The sequence below is a fragment of the Gallus gallus genome, chromosome 3, assembly GCF_016699485.2.
Source record: "Gallus gallus isolate bGalGal1 chromosome 3, bGalGal1.mat.broiler.GRCg7b, whole genome shotgun sequence".
Classification (NCBI taxonomy): Eukaryota; Metazoa; Chordata; class Aves; order Galliformes; family Phasianidae; genus Gallus; species Gallus gallus.
The window spans coordinates 5,715,548-5,741,056 of record NC_052534.1 but is presented as its reverse complement, the minus strand read 5'-3'; the positions used below and the strand labels follow the sequence as shown (position 1 = coordinate 5,741,056).

The window sequence follows — 25,509 nt, the reverse complement described above, 5'->3', positions numbered from 1 at the left end:
TCTTTTAAGTAGGAGGAAAAAGGAACAAAATATGCACATCTGTTAACAAAGCTGTGACTATGTGTTGTTATACACTTGAATTGTCAAAATACATTTTCATTTTGTTCTGATTTAATGGAAAACTTTGCTTGCATGTTGGATGACTGAAAAATCATTTGGCATTTCCTGGTACATTCTGTTGACAGTAAATGGTATGTGTTTTTCTCATCAGGTGCTGTGATATTACTTGGAAGAACCAATATGTTTCGCTTTAACCATCCCAAAGAAGCTGCTAAACTAAGGGAAAAAAGAAAGGTAAGATTAAATCAGCATTTGGGGGAACTTAAATCCCTTCACAACTTCCTTGCTAATAGAGGCATACCATAATCATTGTAGAAATTGTTTTGTTTTGCTTCACATAGAATATTTCATGAAGTGAAACAAGCACATCAGTTTTTGTCTAACACATACGTTTTATGATCTGTTGTTAGAGTGGACTGCTGTCTTCCTTCAGTTTGTCTATGACAGATCTTTCAAAATCTTGTGAGAACCTATCAGCTGTTATGCTTTATAATCCAGGGTGAGTATATTCAAAAATACTGCAGTAAAAATTGCAATTGTTCTTCATTTTAGTTGTTTGAATGTTCCAAACGGCACTATTAGAAACCATTTTGTTCTCAATTTAACAGTATATACATACTAAATAATGGGCTTCTGAATGAGGTGAGAACTTTTGCAAAATGTTATTTGAACTGAAAATTCACATCCATTCTAGAAAATGGGGTAAGAGGGGACACTTTCCATCCTGCTTAAAACTTGCTTTTAGCTGGGATCTCCCTATTGAAATGCAAGAACTGTAACTGCACCCGCAGACAGCCTTGCTAACAGATCTGGCACAAAGAAAGTTGTTGTGCTTGGAGTTCCAAAGGAAAGATTTGGCGTTATACAACCAGGGCTGTGCAGCACAGTAATGATGACGCAAATTTTACTTTTATGCTTTCTTCAGAATTACAAGCTGACTGTTTTTCATAAGAAAAATGCATTGTAAACAGGAAATTTAAGATTTCTCAAGTTTGTGTAAAACCAATGAAGACATTAAAAAAAAAAAAGGCTTTGAAATAGATGTCTGTAGGTTCTCACTATACACGTCTTAGTAGGTGGCCAAGTTAGGATATGGAAAACCATTTTATTATACTGTTAGAAAGAAGTAGAATGTTTGTTGTGGAGAACCTGATTTTAATGTCTTTACCAGTGTTCTTTAAGTTATTTATGGAGAATGATGGTGTTCTGTTCTATTTTCTTTTTTTTTTTTTTTCAGTAGTTAGTGCCTGTGTTTTACATTGAGAATGGGATGATACTCTTTAACCACCCATGTGCTTCTGAAAAATTGTCAATAAATTGAATTACAGGCTTGGGTAGAACAGATGTATTCTTAAATTTTACTGTGGGGTTGTTCTGTATCTGTTAGAACTTAGGAAGTTTAGCCCAATAATAATAACTGCAACTTAAACAGTGTCTTTAATACTGAGTGTATCTAACAACATTGCTTCAAATGTGTTTGTTACTCTTTTGCTCTCTACCTGCAAGAAAGTATGTGTAATAACATGGCATCAAATGCTGTAATTATTGTTCTTTTGCTGCTGAACTACCCACAAAGAACACAAGCAAGGGAGCTGGTTGGTCATAAATTATTTATTTGTTTGTTTGTTTGTTTGCTTTTGAGACAGAGAAGAAAGAGAGGGTAAAAGACAAAAGTTTCCTTAGCCTGTTCAAATGGTTAGGCGAAAACTTCTAATGACAACTGTTAGTATTTTATTTCCTGACGGCTATGGGAAGTTCCTATTTTCTTTGTTACTCAGGGTACCACAAGCTTTGCCCTGTGTACTTTCTCATATATTGCTAGGAATAATTGCGTTCTACTGCACAGTGCTGGCCTTGACTTTGCAGAGAGCATAAATTAGGACAGATTGTTTCAGAATTGCTTCACTTTTAGCCTTTCAGATTTGCGGCAAAATATAACGGCTTGGACATGCCCCATTTGAAGGCAGGGTTCAGAATGATTCGCTTACCATTGAGTTCATACTGCTACATCCTGTCTTGTAGAGAGGATTTTTTATATGATCCTTTTGTAAAAGTAAATTAAGAAAAAGTTACCTGGCCTAGGATGGAGCAGCTCTCAGCAAATTCTTGTTAAATTCTTTTCTTCCAACATTTTGTGGAACATCATTTCTTTTTTTCCCTTCATTTCTTCCAGTAACTTGCCTTATTTTCCTGGAACTCATACAGAATGACTAATATAATTATCAATGTATTCAGCAATTTTTAGAAACTCTCTCCATTTAGTATGTCTTGTAACTTGTATTTTCCCTTTTTTGGGGGGGGAGGGGGGGGGGGCATGATAACAGAGAGCAGTTACTGGTGAAATAGAAGATAAAATTAGGTGAAAACCCTCTTCATATTCTTGAACGCTTTCATGCCTGCCCTTCGTTAGACTGTAAACTATGAGCAGAGGGTTAATAATATGGTCCTGCTATTCTGCAGTCAGTTAATCTTTCTGAACTGCCTTTCAGGAATGGATGTTTTGTCTTACTTAATTGGTAAATGCAAGCAAGCATTATGCTTAAGGCTCACACTGCAGGAGGAATGCATGTCTGCCACTTGTTTTTAATCAATAATACCTATCTATTCCAGTTACTGTTAAGTACATTTGTTTTTTTGGAGTGAGGAAGCTCATAGTAGTTGCCAGTTCATTATTTAGATTCTTATCCCTATATTTAGATACTTTAACAATGTTTGAAACAATATATGCCATACCTAATGATATACTTTGCCCATGCAGTACAGAGGTGGTTCTCATTCTAATAGATGAATGACTAAAGAAAAAATATCTCAAATATGGCTGGTTTTACTGCTTTTATGGCTGCTACAATGAGAAGGTAGGCTCTGAAGCCTGCACTGCTGTTTGACTGAGCATTGGTCTTGTAAATTAGTGGAAGAAAGTCTGTTCCACAATCGATGCAGCTTTGTGGACAGCAGTTTGGCAATAGCAGCTTTTCAGCTTAGGCTCCATGACAATTTTAAATTTGTTTATGTTGATGCTAAAACTGTTTCCTTTCCTTTTCCTCAACTGTGACAGTGCTGGTTTTTTGTTTTTTCTTTTTCCTGATGATGTGTTGAGCTTGTCCAAATAAGTGTAATTCCACAGAAAGTATCACTGTAAGGGAAACAGGTGGCTGAGGTAAATACAACTTAGAAAACATGCTTTGAATAAAGCAGTTCCCAAGCATTTAGGGCTCAGTAATATTCAAAGCAGGTGGTTTAATATCCATGAGGAATCAGCTTGCAATATAAGACATGGACCATTACGACAATGGGCTGAGGTAGGCTCAGTAGCAGGCCAATTGTGTTGTTCTTTTCTTTGTTTGTAGGACGTCTGTAGTGTCTATAATCCATACCAATCAGTGGTGGAAGAGCCTGTGGGCTACTCCTTTCGGTTGTGATGAGAACAAATAACATAAGTGATAGCTTCTTTGTGTGTGTGTGTGTGGCTATGAGGTCTCCTTATGTAGCTGGCTGAAGTTGTTGCATTTCTGGATGTATCATTAAAAAGATTGTTTCCTTTGAAGCTGTACGTGATCTGAACTTATTTCAGAGCCTGAGAGAGAGTGATAGCACCTGATTTAAAATACAGTGTTCTTAAAAGAACGATAAGAGAAAACAAAACCAAAGGAACTTCTGATGATTGGTAATACTTCTTAAAGCACGTGGCATTAGCTAGTTTCTCTGCCCTGTTTTCAGAGCACATTGTGCTTGTTATTCTAAAATGAAGAAAATGGGAGAGTAGGGACAGCCTAAGCTCCTTTGAAAAAGATTCAGCTTTTGAACAGACTTGAAGCTCTTGCAACTAAATGCAACTGAAACCACTCCATTTTTTTCTTTGGAAAGAAAACTCATATCACCAAATTAGCTCTGTAGGCTAAGGATGATGTCCAAATTAGCAGTTGATTTTTAAACTTTGATTTTCAATCCCCGAACATGTAGTGGTGGTCACTGTGGTCAGTGAGACATCACATATAACAAGATCTCTGCACTACCTTAGCATGTCTGCTCAATGCTAGTTGAGTTCACTGAGACTTCATTCCACTTTCAGCTCCATATGGTTATTCCCAACTTCTTTTGTATACTGAAATTTTGGTTTCTTTAAAGATGGTAACACACAGATTTTTGTTCACTTTATTTGTGTGTTCCCCAGATGGAAATCAGTGTTACCTTGAAGTATATTTTCAGGTGGGTGGTCTGCATGTGTGGCTTCTGTTGTGTGGGTTTTTTTGTTGAGTTGGTTGTTGATTTCCTGTAAATGTTGTCTTACTGTACAGAATCCTTTGTTCTGCTCATTCCCAATCTTTTTCTCTAATCCAGTGTCATGCAACACTGCTTAAGGTAATAATCTTTGGATAAAACCGTTTTTCTCATAGATTTGTGTTGAAGATTTCATTTATGGGACTTTTGTAAACTATATTACACTGTAACTGTGAAACCACTCATGAGAAACCTTTATTTGTCTTCAGCATGTTGGTTTTCTTTTTTAATTAATCTCATGCATTGGGCTACTGAACAGCATTGTAGCATCTTTGTAGTCTTGCTAGTATTCAATCTTTCCTAATAGATGTAGTACCAGATCGTGCTTTTGTGCTGTGTAAATTAGGCTATTGTGGCATTGAACTAGTCCAACTGACTTCCTTTTCTCTGCAGCTTATCTGCAGTGTCCTTATCTCTAGATATAGCATGTTTTCCAGGAAAATGGTGATTATTTAATTCTACACTGATCAGATTAAGTTCTTTTATGGTAGATCTACAAAAGAAGGAGTACATTCTAGTCTTTAATATCTGTATTATTTTTTTTCTTTTAAATTCAAGCTAATACTTTTTTTTCTATTCACAGTAGTGCTCACATGAATAAAGAGAATAGAGATTATGTGACAAACTATTTTATTAAGGATAGACTAAAGCACAGAACATCAGTCTTGCATCTGTACTTTGCCAAATTGGCAGTGCTGTTTTTGATGATGCTGAGACTTTATTTTAGTAACTGCTTTAAGAGGGAAGGTTCCTGCAATCACTGCTTCTGCTGCTTCCCCGGATCCTCTCCTGTTCTGAAATAACTCTGAACTCATAACCAGTTCGAAGCAAATGTTGCAGAGGTAGTGGTATCAAAAGTAATGAATTCCTAAAGGTGTGGAGAAAATGAGCATCCAGATAAGGAAGACGTGTTATTTTTACCCCTGTGGAAATAAAGGCTGCAGTGTGAGCACCGTGGGTGGAGAACAGACACTGCAGAACCTTCAGTGGAGCTCCAACCACTTTGGGTGTCGCTACAGCTATGCAGCAGCAATACACGAGGCTGCATTAGGCCTTCTGTTCATAGGACTCTACTTTACTTTTCCAAAATGCATTAAATGTATGTTTTTGGAACAGCTGGATGTAGTGGTTGGAAGCTGTTGGTTGGACGTTGATGGTGATCTGTATTTATCTTTGGGAAGCAGCCATTTACCCAGGAGAATGAGCTGCTTTTGCTCAGTTCATTCCTGTCTTTCCTGAAGAGCCCTTTCAGCAGCTGGAGCTTTGCTTCAGTGTAAAGTAAAACTTATTGCCACTGCCAAAGGTGGTAGAGATGCTTCATCAAAGAGGAAGTCACGGAGTTTTCACCACTGACTTATTTTTATATCAGTGACTGCTGTGATGGCTTGTTTTCCTTCTATCAGATCTCAATGAAAAGCCACTTATCATTTTTTTTTTTATGTGTATATAAAATGTTTGCCAAATCTTGTGTTTTACAAGGCTGTCACAATATCAAGAGATTTTGCTTCGGGTTTTGTGCATTATGTTAGCAGATCAGAAATGTTTTATTTCTCTGTGGCTTAACTAAGCATGGGCATACTTGTAAATCATTTTTGCTGACTATCTAAGCAAACATGGCTTGCATCTGACAGTGCTTAATGGACATCTGTATCTCTGAACTCCAGATCCCTAGGATCTGTATTAGTTTGGACTGAGATAATGATGAATGTGGCCAAGCCCTGGCTAAGAAGTGAGAGCTAGCAGCTACGAATTCTAGAAGCAGACTGTAGCAAAATGGAGGGATTTTCAAATGTCACATTAAAAAAAAAAAAATTATTAACCAATGGATTTTTTTGCCTTCTGAAGATCTGTTGAGATTGCTGCTTGTCCTGCCTTTTTTTTTTTCTTTTTGCATTACTTAATGGATTTTGCATTGCTACTACAGGAATTGTGGTGGATTTAGAAATACTTTAGTTGTCATCTCTTCTTGTGCTCTGTCATTAAGATAGTGCTTACAAGTGTCCATCCCGGTCATGCTCTTAGTGTAAAGATGAAAGAGAGCTCTTGGTGAAACACTGATCTGAAAGCTCTGAATGTCTGGAGCTGTGTATACAAATCTATGTTTGCTAATCTCTTAGGCATTGTAGAAGGCATTTTGAATATAAGTTTGTGAGAAATGGGGAAAAGTGGTGTTTTTAAAACTGATGTTTCTTCACTAATCCAGTGGTTAGAATAATGCTTTTTGGGCATTGTGGAGTCATGGTTTACTTGAATTATTTCATAGGCATTACATTAGTGGTGTATTTTTTGCATGTTTCCGAGGGCAATTCCTTTTTGCCACAGGTAATTTCACGACTTTGGAAAGAAATATTAAATATACCATAGTTTTAAAACACCTGCCTACTTAATTGCAATCATGACATCTTAAATTGCAGTTCTACAAATAATTCAAGTTAGCTCACGGTGCAGCCTTGCATTTTTTTCAGTGTTAATGAACCATCTCACCTGCAAACTGCTAAAGCTGCTACAGGTCTGAAATGACTGGAGATTTGTGTGTTTAGTTGAATATTTCAGCTCACATTTAGGCTCTTTACGCTTTAAAAAAGCACAGAAAATATTTATTTTGGAAGACTGCCTTAAAGAATATAAATCTGTTGGAGGAAATTAAAATAAGAGGGAGACTTCTGTGCAACTGTAATAACAGCTGATATTAAAAGTGACAGAAAATACTTTCTCATAATTACTCAGAACTGTATCAAACCAAGCATATTAAGATCTCAAAATATTTGAGATAAGGAAGTTTGTGTTGTGTTCCGTGCTGGAGTGTTTCACTTTGCAGGATTATGCTTTTTCAGCCTCCCTGATGGCATCATAGTGATGTGTTGTTTCTCTTGGGAGGAAGAGGCAGAACTACAAGCATGCTGTAGCACCATTTTAGAGCTCTTCCACTTCTCAGAGCTGGCCAAGCTAATAAACCATAGGATTATCAGCATCGATTAATGACCATTGGCATTTGTAAAACATGTTCAGAAAGAATCACTATGTAAATTTTACTTTGAATTGCAGTGTAATTGACTGTTCCATGGATCTAACCTGTTTAACCTTTAATAAAACAAACTGCTGGTGATGTTGAAATATTCTATACTGCTATTGTGTTTTTTCTATCAATTCCATTCTTAATTGATTGCTCTCTTTCCCCCTACCTCCCATGGCAGTCTTTTCCCTGTAAAAGGACCGATCTGTTTAAGGTAGAGAAATTCAATTCCTATCTATTGATTGCACCTCCACATGTAGTTAACTTACAGAGGCTATCCTAATCATTTATGTCTTTTTATCTTTACTTTTTAAATAGTTTTTTTTCTTTTCCCCTAGAAATTCATTTTTTGTTTGTTCTCAAGTGTCTGACAGCATGATATCTAATTTGTAACTCTAATGAAGGAAGTATTTTCTGTTATTGTAGAAGGTAGTTCATAAAACTTTTTTCATTCACATCATTGTTGTAATCTTTTAAGCAGACACTGTGAAATGCTCTGTATATTCTTTTTCTAATAATAATTATTTTTTTTTTAATCAGACTGGAATTTGAGAGACAACAACGAGAGGAACTTGAAAAATTAGAAAGCAAAAGGTAACATCAATAACATCTTTCCCTGGTCATTATGTGTATGTGTTTGTATATGTATGTGCACATACATCTTGGGCTCATTTAAATCATCAGTTTTGAATCACAGTGTTGGTAAGTTAGGGATGCTGATGCAAATATTTGTGTCTTGTTGGTTTTTTTTCCCCCCTCTATGAAACTTCAGTTATTTCCCTGAAGTACTGTAGGTTCTCACTGATTAATAACCAGATAATAACCAGATAGACAAGCTTCATTGTAGCTGTGATCTATAGCAAAGTAAATACTAAGCAGCTGTAGTAATGATATGTGCATATTAATAATACTTACCAGAACACATTTTAGAACACAAAAGAAAGTATTGTCAATTGGAGAACTGACCAGATTGATCTGATTCATCATACCTGCTAGGATTTTAAAAGTAATAGATTTCATCTTGTTGGAGATCACAGCACTGATTAGACTCAAAAGCTGAAAGACACTTTCTAAATTGTTTGCTCAGTTTTGAAATAGCTGTTTAGATAGTTGGAATAAGTTAAGCTAAAAACCAAAACAAATGACACTACCAAAAAGCCCCAAACCCAACCTCGGAAAAATTAGAAGATGTAGAATTACTGATACTTATCCTTTTTTGTTATGTTGATAGGCCTCGAGTTCAATTTATATATTGGCTTTAATTTGTCAAGTCTCAGCTCTTCAAATCTCACTAGGAGCTCACTAGAACCTTTAAATGAGTTATTGCATGGGACATGATTTATCTTAAAGTTATTTCAACTGCGTCTGTTCCTGAGCTTATATTCCTGTTTATCAATCATTCCGTTGGGTGCATTAAAAGAGAAGGCATGGTTTCTGTTCACCTATTGAATCAATTTTGGTCATGCAAATTTCAAATAAAGTCCTCTTGTTAAATTTTGTCTGTATGAAAATAAGTGTATGCATGTGTAAATATATGTGCTTACTCTTCACTGTGCGCTGTATTCCACCAATATTTTTATTGACTAGGATAGAGCTAACAGTCTAATAGTATTCCACCAGCATAAATTCTATCTAACATGTTTTCTTATCGTTTCATGTATCTACAGCTTTGCATGTTGAAATCTGGACTATTTGTCTCAAGGATTCATTCATTTCCAAAGAATATAAGATTTTAACCCGTAGCAAAACAAAATTATTTGAAAAGAAGAAAAAAAAGTGACATATGCTCTGAAATCCCTATCTAAACCTTTTTAGCTTCCTAGGGTTTTGTTGTCATAGAATCAAAGAATGGCCTGAGTTGAAAAGGACCACAATGCTCATCTAGTTTCAGCCCCCCTTCTATGTGCAGGGTTCCCAACCACCAGCCCAGGCTGCCCAGAGCCACATCCAGCCTGGCCTTGAATGCCTCCAGGGATGGGGCATCCACAGCCTCCTTGCGCAACCTGTTCAGTGCATCACCACCCTCTGGGTGAAAAACTTCCTCCTAATATCCAACCTAAATCTCCCCTGTCTCAGTTTAAAACCATTCCCCCTTGTCCTATCACTATCCACCCTCATAAAAACAAAAAAAAGGTAGATATATTTCATGTAAATGTTTTCTTGTAGGAAACAGATAGAAGAGATGGAGGAAAAACAAAGATCTGACAAAGCAGAGCTTGTAAGAATGCAACAAGAAGTAGAGTCACAGCGCAAGGAAACAGAAATAGTACAGCTGCAAATTCGAAAGCAGGAGGAGAGTCTGAAGCGTAGAAGCGTTCACATTGAGAGCAGGTTGAAGGATTTGCTAGCTGAAAAAGAGAAATTTGAAGAAGAGAGATTGCGGGAACAACAGGAGATAGAACTTCAAAAGAAAAAGCAGCAGGAGGAAATTTTTGCCCGTGTCAAAGAGGAATTGCAGCGCCTACAGGAACTTAATCATAAAGAAAAAGCAGAGAAAATGCAGATTTTCCGAGAACTAGAAAAACTTAAAAAGGAAAAGGATGAACAGTATATTAAGCTGGAATCAGAAAAAAAGAGAATTGAAGAACAAGAAAGGGAGCAGGTGATGCTTGTGGCTCATCTAGAGGAACAGCTTCGAGAGAAGCAGGTCATGATTCAGCTCCTCAAGAGAGGCGACGTACAAAGAGTGGAAGAAGAGAAGAGAGATCTTGAAGATATCAGGGAGTCTCTTTTGAAAGTCAAAGAAGCCCGATCTGAAGGTGAAGAAAACTGTGAAGAGTTAGAAAAAGCACAGCATAGCTTTATAGAGTTTAAAAAGAAACAGCTTGAGCAGTTGACTATTCTGGAAAAAGATTTAGTTCAACAAATGGATCACCTGGAAAAGGATATAGCCCATGAAAAAGAAACTCTAGAATATTTAAAACTTGCTGAGGAAGAGCATGTAAATCTCAAGAAGGATGATGAAAACTTTGGGGATGCTGTATTCAAGGCTGAAGAATTTGACATGGTAAAGCTGACAGAATACAGGCTTCAATCTAAAGTACGCCAGCTTGAGTACCTGAAGAATAATCATTTGCCAGCTCTGCTGGAAGAAAAGCAAAGAGCCACTGAAGTCCTTGATAGAGGCTTGTTAGGATTAGATAATACTCTGTATCAAATAGAGAAAGAAATAGAAGATAAAGAAGAGCAGCTTGCACAATATAGAGCTAGCACAAATCAGTTGCAGCAGCTTCAAGAAACATTTGAATTCACAGCCAATGTAGCTCGGCAGGAAGAAAAAGTCCGAAAGAAGGAAAAAGAAATCCTCCAGTCAAGGGAAAAACAGCAAAGAGAGGCATTGGAACAAGCTGTAGCTAAATTAGAAAGAAGGCACTCTGCTTTGCAACGTCGTTCTACAATAGACTTTGAAATTGAAGAGCAGAAGCAGAAGCTCGCCACATTGAACAACAGCTGCAGTGAGCAGGCAGGCCTGCAGGCGAGTCTGGAAGCTGAGCAAAAAGCCCTTGAACAAGACCGGGAGCGGTAAGTGTTAGGATAGCATCAATATTTAGAACCTGTAATTCACAGAAAGTGAATCATTTTATGCCTTCGATTTTGAGGGGGCTGTTTGTTGTGCATCCCACTGTTTGAGCTTCTAATTTGAAGTAGTTTGCTCACAACTGAGGTTGCGTATTGCTTTTTGGGAATTCCAAGTAAACCAGTGGGATGTCTAATTTTTTGCTACTGGCTTTAGGGCTAAATAAAGTAGGCTAGCCATACATCAATTTAAAATATACAGATGCTTTCATACAACCCTATGTGATGACAAACTATTTTAGGTACAGAAGCATTGTCTGTACCCTTCTGTACCCTTTTACGTACACATGATATTTGGAGCTGTAGTGTAGCATTCACGCCAAGTGTAGAAGGCTCAGAGGAAAGTGGCTCAGATGAGGAGGGTTGTTCCTTTGCAGAGGGAAAGGAAGAATTGTTTATTTAATTTTTGGCCTAAGCAAAAATCCACTGGGATTGGTGGACTGGAAAAAGGACAAAATGAGCATTTTAAAACATGTTGTCTGATTGGCTAATACCAGAGCTTAAAAACCTGTCATTACTGGTGGAAAAAAAATGATTTTGTTTTTCATGAGGTAGAGTTTGTGGTTTGATTTTAAAATTTTATGCCGATTATGGAATTCTTCTTTTGCAAGCACTTCAAAGCTCACTGAGAAAAATCACTGAAGAAAATACCTATCTGTAGCCAAATCCATGAGCTCTTCTGTATCTCATTTCTTTTAAACTATTATCAGAAGATAATGGTTCCTTTCTGCACCCTACATTTCTGCTCTCACCCAAAAGTGAGAGCACTTTTTCGACATTTAAAGCTGCATTGTATGGCTTTTAGTTAGATGTTTTCAGTACTGAGTTATCATTCTGTCGTAGATGTTTGCCTTTATTTTTTGTAATTGTCTTGAAGAACACGTAATCTGGCTTTCTGCACTGAGCATCTCACTTGAATAAAGCCAGCTATAAGCAAGTGGAGGTTCCAGAAAAATGGGTGGCTTCTCAGTTAGCCCTCAAGAGATTACTGGGTTGATGGTAAGTGGAGAAAATATATTGTCAGCTAGAAGAATGAAGCTGGAAAAGGATTCCTAAGAAGTGGAAAGATTTATTTTTTTCCCTTGTTTACTTCAAAATCCTCTTGCACAAACTAAATACAACTTTGTAGTCTTGCAGTGAGTGCCCCTGGGCCCTGAATAACTTAGTGCAGAATGTCATTTACGTAATCGCAGGGAGAGCTGAATTCTTGTGAATGTTGTGGCAAAAGAAAATATTAAGAGAATAGTGATATGTTAAATATTTCAAGCTGCTTATATAAACCTAGTGCATGAATGTTTGAGTTTACACTGCACAGTGTAAATTGTGATATCCTAGGGACCTGAATTGTGTGCATTTCTTATTGTTAATCTGGAAAACATTTTGTGATGATGTGCTCTAGAAAAAGAGATAGTGCTAACTATCTAAAAATGTGTAAATCCAGTGTTTGTTTGAAATGTTACACTAACCTAAGTCCATCCTAACTGGATGAAATTTCCAGTTTGAATAATATGCTAGCTCAGAATCTCATTCACCTACAGGGGTAACCCCTCAAATGATAATTTGAAGTTAATCTGTGCTGGAATAACTCGTGCAAGCTTTGTCTTTATTGGCAGAGATTTAAAGCAATAGAATGAGCACTGTGTAACTGTAGAGTCGCCTCTGAGGCAGTGGGATGCATCACTCATAAGGGGCAAGGAGCAGTTCATTGGCAGATGCATCACACTGCTGGATAAGCTTATAGCTATAGGAAATGATATCTTTGGATAGGAGGATGTTTACAAATCAGGGGATAAGATATGTTCCCTTAATATAATCCTGATTTTTGTGGTTAAATTGATTTTCCATAGATGCAAACACTCCCCCATATCCATCAGCCATCTCCCATCCACTTTCCTGCAGGATGGAAGATTGTTTTGCTGCTAATCATAAGAAACAGATGGTTTCTGGCTGTGCTGTATAAAGTACTCAAAAAATGAAGTAACAATTCAGCCTGCTTTATACCTGTGTAAGCCCCTCAGCATTTGTGATCTCCTCAGTTTTGTGTACCAACCTTCCGGAAGGAATAAAATAGTTGTAGCACCATACTTCAATCTGGATACACACAACTGCAGTTGAGGTGCTAGAATCCTTGCTTTGGATTGTTCCAATTCCTTTTGCAATAACTTTTCTTATACTCTGTAATTTTGAATAAACCTGAGAAAAAATGATTACCTTTAGAGACAAAAGTTGTAATGGCAATGGGGAATTTTATTACTATGTTACTAATCTAATCTCAGCCACATTTTAAGTGGAAACCATGTTCTGCAGATTACTTTGTTAAAATGGAGTTTGACTAAGTGATAAATATTGCAAGAAGTGCTTCTTATTTTATACTGGATGCCTCCGGCATTTTCGGTCTAAACTACCATATCTGATTTTATATATTCTATTCTGTGCATAAATCTGGCCGATATGATGTTTATTCTGTGGTTAGAGAAAGTGAGGTGGTTTCTGTTTCAAAAGATGATTTATAAATTATGTGAAATTAGTACTAGACTTTCTAGTTTGTAAATTTTCAACTGAGTATATGTGCAGACTGGTGGAATAACTCAAAAAATAGTAAGATTTATGTATATAACATACAGTTATTAAGATTTTCTTAGGAAATGTGTCCTGCCTCATTGCTGCTTTAGGTTGTCTTTGTTTTTAGAGTTATTGCTATATTTTGAGTTACTTCAGCTAACTTCCCCATATATTCATTTACTTCACACTAGAAGGTGAATAACTGAGATCTTCAATAAAGTTCTGTAAAGAGGGAAAGCTTATTCAGATTACCCTAATAGATAGGTTTAGTCTTCCTGAATTAATATTGAATGCACTGAGGTAGATACCACTGAAAGATTTTGATGTTGTTTTATTTAGTTTAGCTTTGCTGTGGTAATTTGTTCTTGAGCCGTCCCTACTTTCCTATCTAAATTTGCTTGAAGAACAATTAGTATGCCCATATCTTCATAAATATTGATAGCTAAGATCTTACGTACATGGATTGCAGTGTAAGTACAAGAACTGTGGGAAGCAATGACACCTTAAAACAGTCAACACAAACTACATTTTAAATTTTCTTTGTAGCCTGGACCAGGAAATTCAGCAACTGAAGCAAAAAATATATGAGAGTGATGGTGGTCAGAAAGGAAATCATGGAATGTTAGAGGAGAAACTGTCCCATAGCAATTCCCCGACAAACCCAACAAAGCCACAGCCACCCTCTGCTCCGCTGGTTGATGACAGGTGGGTAACCTGAATTTCTGCAGTGTTTTGGTATGAATAGAGTAGAAAATAAATACTTTGAAAGATTGTCCTGCCAGCATTGGGCTGTAATTAAATTCTGTAACTGTACTTAAATAATAGTATGGCAATAAGTTTGCTATGCTTTAAATAACCAACAGGCTTATCTGTTGCTCTTGTGCCATTTATTTATTTATTTATTTTGAATACAGGTTTATGAAGCTCTAAACTTAAATTGTTTTTTCATCTACAGATATTGCTTTATATGCACTAAAAGCAACAAAACAAGTGAAATTACATTAAGCCTTCTTAGGAGGACAGTTGCCCAGTATTACTTAAAATCTCTTCTTTTCCTTCTCTGTTCTTTTTATTCTTACACTTATAGTCATTAATACCAACTCTTGGAATGTTCTTTTTGTTCAAAGACCACACATTTGATAGCATGAGTTACCTATAGAAGCAAACCATTGAGTGATAAAGATATACCCTCAGCCTCTGTTTCTTCATCTCCCTTATCCACATTGCCACTTGTGTGTGGAGATAGATGCAAAGTGGTGACTTAACCTGTGGTCCATTGAATTGTGTAATTGTGATAACAAATCGTTAAAACTGTAAACCTTTGGCTGTTAAATGAACACTTGCTCAAAAAATCTATGTTGGTTAAGGAGAGATAAAGCTTGTCTAATGTTAAGCCTACCAGTTTAGAGTTGTGCAGTAGGGTTCGTAAGTGTTTCAGAGTGCTTTCTAGCCTGTCTCAGGTTTTGCCTAAGAAAAATATGCTAATTTTCTTTTCCTACTTGTATCGTGTAGGATAAATGCCTTTATTGAACAAGAAGTGCAGAGACGGCTCCAAAACATCCACCATAAAGCTGAGGATAATGATGGTAGCCTGTTCTGGTCTACAGAAAGTTTAAAGGTGAGCAAAGATGGGTAAGAAATCCTGAGCTTCAGTGCAGGATGTGCGCACAGAATAATTATTTTTGTTCAGTAATTTTCATGTTTTGCTGCATTGACTCTAAATTACCATTGATATATAAATAAATCAGGCTATTCATTTTAGGTCTTGCTGGTTTTGTTTTCTAGTGGCTGTATTTTGTTTTATTTCAGGTTTTTGAAAGGAAAATTGTGTAAATGGCCATAGGATTGCAGATAGAATCAAAATTTTCATGTTATGCCTTTAAAATACATTGATACAGTTTCTTCTGGAAGATCAGGAACTGTTTGTACTTGCAAGCAAATGCTCACTTAAAAATTGGTAATCTGGTTCATCTGAGGAATCATTTGGTTGACTTCTATGCCAGTGGTTTAATAAATATAAATAAGAATACAGTTATTTTGGGTTGTTAAAAAAATGTCTTTTTATAAGTACTTAGAATGAGCTTACGTAAGAAAGATTCTTTATTTAATAATCACCTGTACCTTTTTTTGTTCTTAGGATAATGAGAGGCTTAATAATGGCACCACTCAGCGCAAGCTGAAGTATGAGGTAGGTCATAATTTGTCAGAATTAAGTGGTTGTCTTAAATTATGGCATGCCCTGTAATTAAATTTCTTAATGTTTAGCTGCATAATTAGAAATTTGAATCCACGGTAAGATTAATGGCTAATATAGAAAGCAATTTATTTTGCTGTCTTGGAATGAAAGTGATTTGTTCAGATTGGGCATAGCTTTTTCCTTGATTGAAAGGTATGTTGTGGATGTTTCTTCCTTGTTTTCTCATGACTCTTAGTTTGGAACAGTATCCCTTTCCTGATTCTTAGGTTATAAAAGCATTTAATGAGGACAGGATGTTTGAATTCAGAATACCACTGCACTGTTGTGTCTCGTGGTGAGCTCAGTACTGTATAGTTGTTTGTAGTATTTGCAATAGCATTGGGCAAATTCGCCTGAATGTCATGAACATTTAATACACGTAATCTTATACTGATACTTAGACCCTTTAGTTCCTTTGCAATTGCTTGAAACAATGCTGATGACTTGACTTGGTGAGTAGTTCGTAAGTAAACCTTTGTGGAGGAAGGGGGGCTTCAGTATCTTTCATTTGGACTTTCCCATTGTTTATTTTGAACTGTCTTGGACTTTCTGACATGATCTTGTGCTTGCTTTTGCATGATCTTGGATAGTATAGCATTGTATTTTTGTACATGTGTGGAGAAATAATAAAGATCTTACAAATTTCTTCATTGCCTTTTTGACTTTCCTGTATTTTTATTTATTTATTTATGTATTTATTTTTAATAAAGCAAATATAAACCAAGTGAAATGGATACTGTACAAAGTAAAAGCAGTGGTAGCCTGGGAAGATGAATCATTCCTGAATCAGACCTCAATTGATTTTGTTGGGTTTTCCTTCTGTAATTTGGGCAGATTATACAGTGATTGTACAAATTGTGGTTGATTGTACAAACCCAATCAAAATGAAAGCTGAATTTAAGAAATGTTAAAATCAGAAAAAGTTTTAAAGACGTTTCTGTTTTCTTCTTTTGACATTTTTAACAGAAAAGTCAACAGTGGCAGCCACATTGTGATTTTCCATTTATTTCTAAAGATGACAAATGTGCTTCTGAGTTGTGTGGAGAAAACACAGGAGTAACAGATCATGAAAGACTGAAGGAACATACAGAGATGTTGGACTTATTTTTCAGGCCTGAAAGAATCTCCTCCCCCTTTACATCAGAAAAGGCATTTGAGAATGGAAGGAGAAATGCAGAACAGGAGAGCTTTGCTAGTCTTTATGACACTGAAAGTAGTTTAACTCACTCTGAAAATATTAATACTTCAAAGAGTAAGAATGTTCCTTATCAGAATGTTTTATCTACTTCTTTACAGAGTCATGACTTAAATAATGTGGCTTACTCACTCTGCAAATTTGAAAATTTCAATCATTTTGACGATAAAATAATTACTTCTCAGGATTGTGACAGCTTAAGAACTGAATGTGATTGTTCCCGCTTGGAACAGCTGTCTCCTTTAGGATCCTTAATGTGTGCTAATGAGCAGGCTGGTTTTAACAGCATATCGTGCCTTGCCTTTCCTCAGTCTAACATACATTCTGAAAAAACTGTTAAAGAAAGCAGATCATTTAAGACCACGCAGCAGACAATGGAAGACCAGTCAAGTAGTTCTCAGCTTCCAATTGAAAAAGCTTCTAATTTAACTTCCTGTACATCAATAGCTTCTCACTTTGATGTAGGACCAGAACACGCCTATGGTCTGGGATATCTTTTCAGTAAGCTTTCCGTCTTTTACAAAGATACTAGTAGTCAATTGCTCAACAGCACAGTGGTTTCTGAACAAATTAAGAAGTTGGGAAGTTTGTGTGACAAAAGTGAGAGATGTGCACAAGTGGTGTCATTAATAAAACATTTGCCACTTATAAGGAATGTGGAAGTAGATGTATTCTTCAAGTCCTGTCTGAATCAAGACGTATCCCACTCTACTGATGACACCAAAGCTCATACTGAAAATACTGTTTTCCCTGAGACCCCTATGAAAGAAGATGTCAGGCTGTGTGGAAACACAGGAATCTCAGATGCCTGTGTGAGAAAGCCAGCTCAAGGATTTGTGTGCTGTTGTAAGAATGAAGAGCTGGAAAATAGTCTTGTGTTAAGACAGACTTTTATGCATTTTCCTGATGTCTTTATGAAGCTTCAGGTCTGTTCTCTTGAAAAAACGCTGGACTTTTTAACCTGTGCCCTACCTCAAATTTATACTAGTATGGAGGAGTTGAAAGGCATATATTGGCTTGCTGTTAGCAATTGCAAAAAATGCGATCCAGAACCCGCTTGCTTACTTCTGTTCAGCTCTGTTTTATATGTTATTGTTTTGTCAGCCAAACAAGAGATTGGTCAGAGTTCCTTGGCAGTATTTCATGAGGTTCCAATCATCACAATTCAGGAGATTCATGTTGGCTTTGCTGGACAGAGTGTGAGTCTCCTGTGTTCTGCTGAAGATGATGTACTCACAATATTTACCTATAACAGACACTACACTCAAAGAATTTGCCATGACATAATGAGCATTTTGATTTCTACAACGGAGGATGCTGCTTATTTAAATCACCAGCTCTTGAAAGATGATTTGATGCAGATTTCGCTTGACTGGACGTCAGAAGTAAATGACATAATCTTTTCACAAGGAGTATGTTTGTCATGTAAATTTAGAACTGTATTAGCTGATCTGGTTTACTTACTCCACGAAAATATGGGAGATACAAAACCTTCATTAGCTGACATTCAAGTACTGCTGTATACCACCGTGAAAACAGACTGTGCTAACCAGACTGTGTATAGATCTCTAGTTCTTACCACTACTCATATCGGTCTCTTAAGGGAAAACAGTGCCTTTTATCCTGCACCTAACTTTTTGGATGCTTCATGCAAGCGATCACAATTTGACAGCCTTCAGTTGTACAGTTTGAATGATATCCGATGTGTAGTTTTGCCAGACAAAGAGAATTTCACAAAAATTGAGCTTGTGTTTTCTAGAAGGAGCAAGGTTGGATCTGATTCAGGAATTGGTTTTTCAAAATACCGTGGAAAAGAAATAAATACTCAGATGACAGTCATCCCATCAATTCCTCAAAGCAGTTTGCATATCCCATCGGAAATCTGGAAATTAACATTCAGTTCAAGTGAAGATGCCATTTGGCTAATTATGCATCTGACTAGGTGTTGAAATCGAAATACATTTAGATACATTCAAAATAGGAAGGCTAATGAATATTGATAAAATACTCTTTTGTCTATTGATTTTATTTTAAAAGAAAAGAGAAAAAAGAGTCCTTTGGGCATTTAAGAGAATACCTTAGGGTTGGTATGCACATCTTAGCAAAAATCACTATTATTTGATAGCTTACTTTTGTGCTGTACATAAATTTCCTTGGGAAGGGAGGAAATTAAATGGTTCTATTTTAAGTAGTAGGTGTATCAAAACTGTAATTGCAGCTGTATCTTCTGATTTCCTTTTTGGGTGTTGTTTTTGGCTTCCTCCATCTCCTATCCATCTTAATGTATTTTCTCCACACCTCATTGATTGCCCTTTTTCTTAATCTGTCTGAGTATCTTTGTTTTTCATGCTTCTCATCTATTTTGTGCCATTGATCTCAGTGCCTCCAAATATTTGCCGTATTTTTTGTCTGAACTGCAAAGTGTATTTAAGCCTACGGTTCAGTACATACAGTTCACTGTATGCTGTTAATACTAAGCATGTTGATGGTTTTTATTGCTACAAATTTGGAAGTAATAACATTGGCAAATCTGGGTTGCCTTGGAGTTTTGCATGAAGGATTAACACTCTCTTGAACGAAAGTTTCTCACAAGTGCAAAAGGAGTTGTGTTTGACTTATTTTAAGTCATGCTTGCTGAGGTACCAGGGATTGATGGATTTACTCTGTCTCTTTTTTCCTGGGTCTTTCCCCTTTGCTGAGGCCCAAGAGAGCACAGGCTACATGGAAGCAGTGAAACAGAACAACAAAAATGCAGAGAGCATCCAATTGTCTTTTTCAGTTTCATTCCCTCTACCCTACCACCCCGCTTTCTTCTTGAAGGGAAACAGCATAAGGCTTTTTTTGAGTCATTCCTATCTATTTTGTCCAAACAGTCAACTTGAACTCCCACACAATACAAGTCTTTGTATTCCCAGTGATATGAGTGCTTATGGAAAATGTGATGTGAAAATGAAGGAGATTACAGGGTGTGAAAAGATGTTATGCTTTGGCAATTTGACCTTTGGTAATGCTACTACAACTGTGTTAAGACAGAAGCTTTAAGGTTTATGATTTGTGTACGTGTTTTTCATACCGTTAAATGGATAGTTAGCAGCTGGGGATACTGCCTGAAGGATGAAGCAAGTTTAACCCTAGAATTGTCTCGTGTAATGTGTCAGATGTCTGGCCTGAATTTCCTCATTTTGTGCTTGTTTACTAATGAGGTTGATGGTGCTGTGGGATTTAATTGCTTTCAGGCTCTTCAATACCATGTTCCAAAAAATAACAGAACTATTGAAAATAGGTGAAGCATTTCCAGTAGTCAAATCTTGCCTTGAGCAGGATAAAAGGTTCCTCTTCACCTATACTCCTGTCCAGTGTTCAAAAATTAGAAATGAGCCATCTTTTGTTTCTTCCCCTGCAATGGGAACAGAGTATGAATGTGCCATCTGCCTTGTTTGTGGAAGATGGTCCTTGGCAGGAAAAATGGTGGTATCTAATCTGAAATTCTAAATTCTGTAAGCATATTGCCAGGAGAGGTGCAATCTTCACCAGACAGTTAGACTTCAGTCTCTCTACTAGTATACAAATGTTTCCCATTGGTTCTTACCTTACGTTAAGACACGGTAATGTAATTCACTTGAGATTTTAAAAGATGTAACTTACTTTGGATGAGGAAGCTGTGGCTGGAAGGATGAAGGGTAATTTGGATAGTAAGTTGTGATTCTCCTATCATAACACAATTTTATACTGCCCTAAGCTATTCCAAAAACAAGAGCAAAGCATGTTGGTTTATTTTGAGGTATAGTTTTTGTTTTTAACAAAAAAATATATACAAATATTTCACAGAGCATGGAGCATATAGTAGTTCTGTTGGAGTGTGACAGAGAAACTCCCTTTTCACATCATTATTTCTTTACTCTTGCTGAAAGTTAATGCTAAGTGGTGCTTTCTGTGAGGACTGTCTTAAGTCAAGGCTGCTAAATGACAGCAATTACTGAAACTAATTTCTTTTTAGATTACACTCCGCAGTTTAAAGATGTTTGCACATGTTGTGTTCCAGATAATGTGGTTTTCTTCTTTGTTTTCAAATCTAACTTGCTGAATATAATTCACATTTATGGGAAAAAAAAAAAAAAAGATGATTTCCCTATGGAATCTTTTATTCTGCTGTAAATTAAGCATAATGATGAATGTTTGTCACTATCAAAGAGTTATTTAATGTACGAGGGCAAGTTCTTCACAGTACTTTGTGTTTGAGATTATTCTTCTGACTATTAGCTGTTTGTAATAATTTCCCAAAAATGACTGCCAATAAATTATGTCTTGACAGAGGTGGCTTTAAGAGTGACTTGATGGTTTTCTTATTGTTTTAAAATGGATCGTACTGTCATCAAGGCAGTGAACTCTCTTCCCCAAGGATGGAACTGCTTACATTTCTATACTCCAGAAAGCTGATGTGTAGTTGAAAAGCTGATAATTGAGGGGAAAGTGAAAGTAGGGCAATATGGAGGGGAGAAAGTATTTGTTTGATAAACAAAGACTATCACTTTTTTTTTCTATTCAAACATAGTCTTTCTTTTTGTGTTTTCTTTTCCACTACTATTAATGCTAGCATTAAGGAAAACGATATTGGCATTTATAAGCGACTACTAATGAAATAATGAGATAACAACCTGTCTTCTCAATAACCAGATGTGGATATGAAAAAGCTATATGTATTCAGATATTTTATTTTTTAGATATTAAATGCCTATTTCATAGACATTTGTGACTATTTCAAACTTTTCTGCAGCTGCCACTTTTGGTAGTATCGTCGTATGTAGTATGCAACCAGAGTTGCTACAGAGGGACCCAGTTCACTGGGCAGAAATGTGAACCAGATTCAGATTTTTGGGTAGTGTTGGTCAAGACTGAAGGATTTTGACCATGCAGCATGCTTCATGAAGGCAACTGAAGTACTGAGAGTAAATGTCGAGAATGCAGTTACAGCTGAAGTGATGGATAGCATCCCTCACTACAGATATGTGGGGTGGACATAAATTTGACGTGATAGTTTCTCAACTTATTTTTCTGTTATTTTTGACTTATATTTATTGTGCTGCTGTTGCTTCTTCAAGTGTATTTTCAGAGCGAAAGCTCTCACTTGAGTCAGTGGATGACTTCCTAAAAAGCAGTTTCTGTTGTCATTCACTACAAATGCTTGTGCTACCTTTTGGACAGGATCTCTACAAAACATCCATCTTTTCAGCTGCAAAGCTATTTTATTATTGACATAACTTTACAATTATAAATTCCACCTGACTGTTAGCCCAGTGTGCTCTGACTATAAGTAACACTTTATAGCTTTGTCCACGCCTTATATGCTTATCATTGTTGAGATTTCTGTTATGGGTTAGGATTTTAAGAAAATAATAGGAAACTGTTTTGACAGTGGATTCCTATGTTATCTATACCTTGTTTAATTGTAAAACAACTTGGACTTAAATCCAAGCTTTAAGAGCTTTCTGAATTATCTGGACCTCCTACAGCTTTGCATGATATTGTAAACAGATTTGTTATATAAATAAGTATGAAAAATGAACTCATCATATATATGTTTATTTTTTCAAGGAGGGTTAAGAAGTCTTCTCTTTTCCCTTATTTTTGACATCAAAGCTGAAAATGTCCTTTCACAGAAAAAGCTGTATTCTGTAGTAAATTTACCTCATGCCTTTTGATGCATAGTGAAATGCTAGGACTTGCTTATAAAAGCAGATCCACTTTGTTTTCAAGTAATTCCTTTACTTTCAGATTAATTTCTGCCACTTCCACGCTCTCTTTCCCAGCTCTTCTGACTGAGAATACTTTCTCAATTTTAGTGAAGGTTTTTTTTTTCTTTTTCCTTACTTAGTGATTTTGGTTTTCCTTTGTTCTCCCTATTTGGTATGCACATGAAAGCGGATGGTCTGTCGTTCTTTGGGAGCAAATCCAGATGACCTAAAGGACCCAATTAAAATTAGTATTCCACGCTATGTCCTGTGTGGGCAGGGAAAGGATGAACACTATGAGTTTGAAATAAAGGTAAGTGCTTTTCACTTGCTTCTCCTTAATGTTTTACAAACATAGAAATAGCATCATAGTAATAATAATAGTAGTAGAAAAATGCCTTTTCTTTAAAAACATCTAGTTCCTAGTTATCTCTGTCCAACCATAGGTGTTCACTGTAACTGCATCACAGTTAGTAACAGTGGAAACAGCAATAGGAAACACCTGAGAATCTTCAAATTACAGAAATCACCTTGCTAATCCCAGTGGTATGTAGTCTTTGTTCCAGTGAGTACAGTTCTTGTCCTTCTGTGTAAGTGGCCTACTAAACACAAGGGGTTATGAGAAGCATGCGCAGTACAGGACACTATAAAGACAAGTATTTTCCAAATGATTGGTTGTCAGACCCTTGGGAAAGACAGTCCCAGGTCTTTCTGAGATGCAAATACAAGGTACAGAAATGTTTGGACTTGAAATATTTACCTAATGAGCACCTAATTTAAGTATTTTGCACATACCCACAGCAAAATCTTGTTTCATTTCTGGCTCTTTGCTCTGCTTCTTCCCACCTTGTGTTTACAAGGTCTCTATCTTCCAAACTGTTTCTCCTCCATTCTAGCATCTCTCCCAGTCAGTACTCTACAGAAGTGATGGAAAAAATGCATATTCATTATGTTTCCTCTGGTACTAAGCCAGTGTTTTTTCAAAGCAAGATGTGAAATCTAATTGGAAATGTGCTTTCAGTGCATGTGGACATGTAGCATAACTGATGTACATGGCATCAGAGACTCAGTTGGCAGCCACCTACACTGAATGTACTGCCAGATGCTTCATCAGGTGGTGAAAGCTGGAGGAGTGACCTGCCTTCACAGTGTGCAGGTCTGTCTTTGAGCTATGTGCATCCTTTGCAGGGTCTTTCATTGAGATGGTCAGTCTTAGCTCTGCTAATTGCTAATTAAATTGTCATCTTGAAACATATTGCGCTGTTTGTGCATGGAATGCTCCTTTTTGCTGTTTGAATGTTGAATTTGCTGGGGTCAGTGAAAGCCCAGCACCCCTCAGAGATGCCAAGAGAAGAGTAAGTGCACATGAACCTTCCCCAAGGACGGCTCTACTTGCCAGCTGTTCTCTGCAGGTGGGATTTACTAAACTGGATAATGGTTAGTAAAGGTAGATAAAGTAAAAAGTGTTATGTCCTTTTAGTAACAATCAGTAGATATCTTTTCCAGGTACTCCTAAGTTCACCCCTAAAAGCCATGGAAGTATATAGGGGGGATCTGGCATGAAGAGGTAGTTAAAGATTGTGTGGGGGAAGGTTTACACTTGATGCAGAAGGAGGTGTTATGGGGAGGGGGAGGGGGGGGGGGGGGGAAGAAATGTGCTGGAAAGAGGTGGAGTTTTTAATGAGGAAAGAACAGGATAATATCCAAACAAAAAATACAGAAGTACATGAAGTTAGGCTTCAGCAGTTCTGTTGCTTGTATTTTGTTTCTGCAAGAAGTAAGACTCACAGGCTGGCCTCTCCAGTGGCATGGAATGACCTGATGCAGTCCCCTGGCCAAGAGTTTTGTATATGGTGTGGCTGTTCTCTTCTGTTGTACTTGTCAGTACCATCGTTTTTCTCTCTCCTGTGCCAACTCCAGGCTGTCTCTGAGAGAAACTGCTGCTTAAATATCTTTAAAGAAGTTCAAAGCAAGTAAATGACGGTACAGAGTAGGGAATGGGCTGTCCCTTTAGTAAGTGTATTCCATTGCTATCAACTTCCTTAGAGCAATAAATATTTTTATTATATCTCCTATGGACCTTAGTTTGACACTCTGTGGGATATCTTGGTCGCTCCCTTACTCAAATCGATCATCTGTGTACACTTTTTTTTTTCCCCTTTGCCTACAGATCTCTGTGCCACACTGGGTTGCTTTTGCTGTGGTCAGGATTTTGCTCCGAGCTACAATCTGCAGAGTTTCCACAAACTTTTCTGTTTTAAATCTTTTCCCTGCAGGGCTCCTATCTCTGCTTCAATCTTTAGTATCCTTCAGCTGTTCCTACTCATATTCTGTAAGATATCAGAATATGTGGTATAGTGATTTATTTTTTCCCCTAAAAGCAAGGAAAGTAGAATTGTCTTTCTACAAGTGAGAAGGAGAGAATGTGAACCTGTTTTACCCTTTCCTGTTGGGTGAAGATACAATGTCAATTGTAGAAATAATTCTTTATTATAGCTCCCCTTTTCTTCAGTTAATTTCTAAGTGATGGTGCGTTAGAAGGTACATCGATCTTGGAAAGGGGCTCTTGTGGTGCTTGTCTCATGTCCTTTGGTGCTGCCCTAATGAGCTTTCTTCACCAAGGTTCTTCTTGTTGTCAAAATGGGTGGCTGACCTGTTGGTGTGCAACAGCACTTAAAAATCTGACACAGTCAAGATGATTGAGTTGAACTGTAAAACAGACTCAAAACCTTTGAATCCTAAGTATCTCAGAAGTATTTTCATCAGCAGATGTTTCTTATGATTCTGTTTGTAGTGAAATCCTTGCATATTGCTGTATGGAGGAACAAATCTGACAAATATTCTGTATAAATTTCTTCTT

At 36.9% G+C, this 25,509-nt stretch overlaps 1 protein-coding gene across 16 annotated transcripts in view; it reads left to right on the top strand.

The window, feature by feature from the left end:
* The window catches only part of KIF16B (kinesin family member 16B), a 134,675-nt gene that overhangs the window by 65,026 nt on the left and 44,140 nt on the right, over positions 1 to 25,509 (top strand). For 6 of the 16 annotated variants that reach the window (XM_040697797.2, XM_040697794.2, XM_040697796.2 and 3 more), the window contains exons 16-24: positions 212 to 294; positions 471 to 559; positions 7,533 to 7,565; positions 7,892 to 7,945; positions 9,518 to 10,873; positions 14,036 to 14,194; positions 15,002 to 15,107; positions 15,627 to 15,677; positions 22,840 to 22,962. In XM_040697797.2, coding sequence (XP_040553731.1) covers positions 212 to 294; positions 471 to 559; positions 7,533 to 7,565; positions 7,892 to 7,945; positions 9,518 to 10,873; positions 14,036 to 14,194; positions 15,002 to 15,107; positions 15,627 to 15,677; positions 22,840 to 22,962 — 2,054 coding nt within the window. Of the gene's footprint in view, positions 1 to 211; positions 295 to 470; positions 560 to 7,532; positions 7,566 to 7,891; positions 7,946 to 9,517; positions 10,874 to 14,035; positions 14,195 to 15,001; positions 15,108 to 15,626; positions 15,678 to 16,691; positions 21,245 to 22,792; positions 22,963 to 23,095; positions 23,196 to 25,509 lie in introns of those variants that run through there. The other 10 variants (XM_040697789.2, XM_040697791.2, XM_040697799.2 and 7 more) reach the window with 7 other exon arrangements.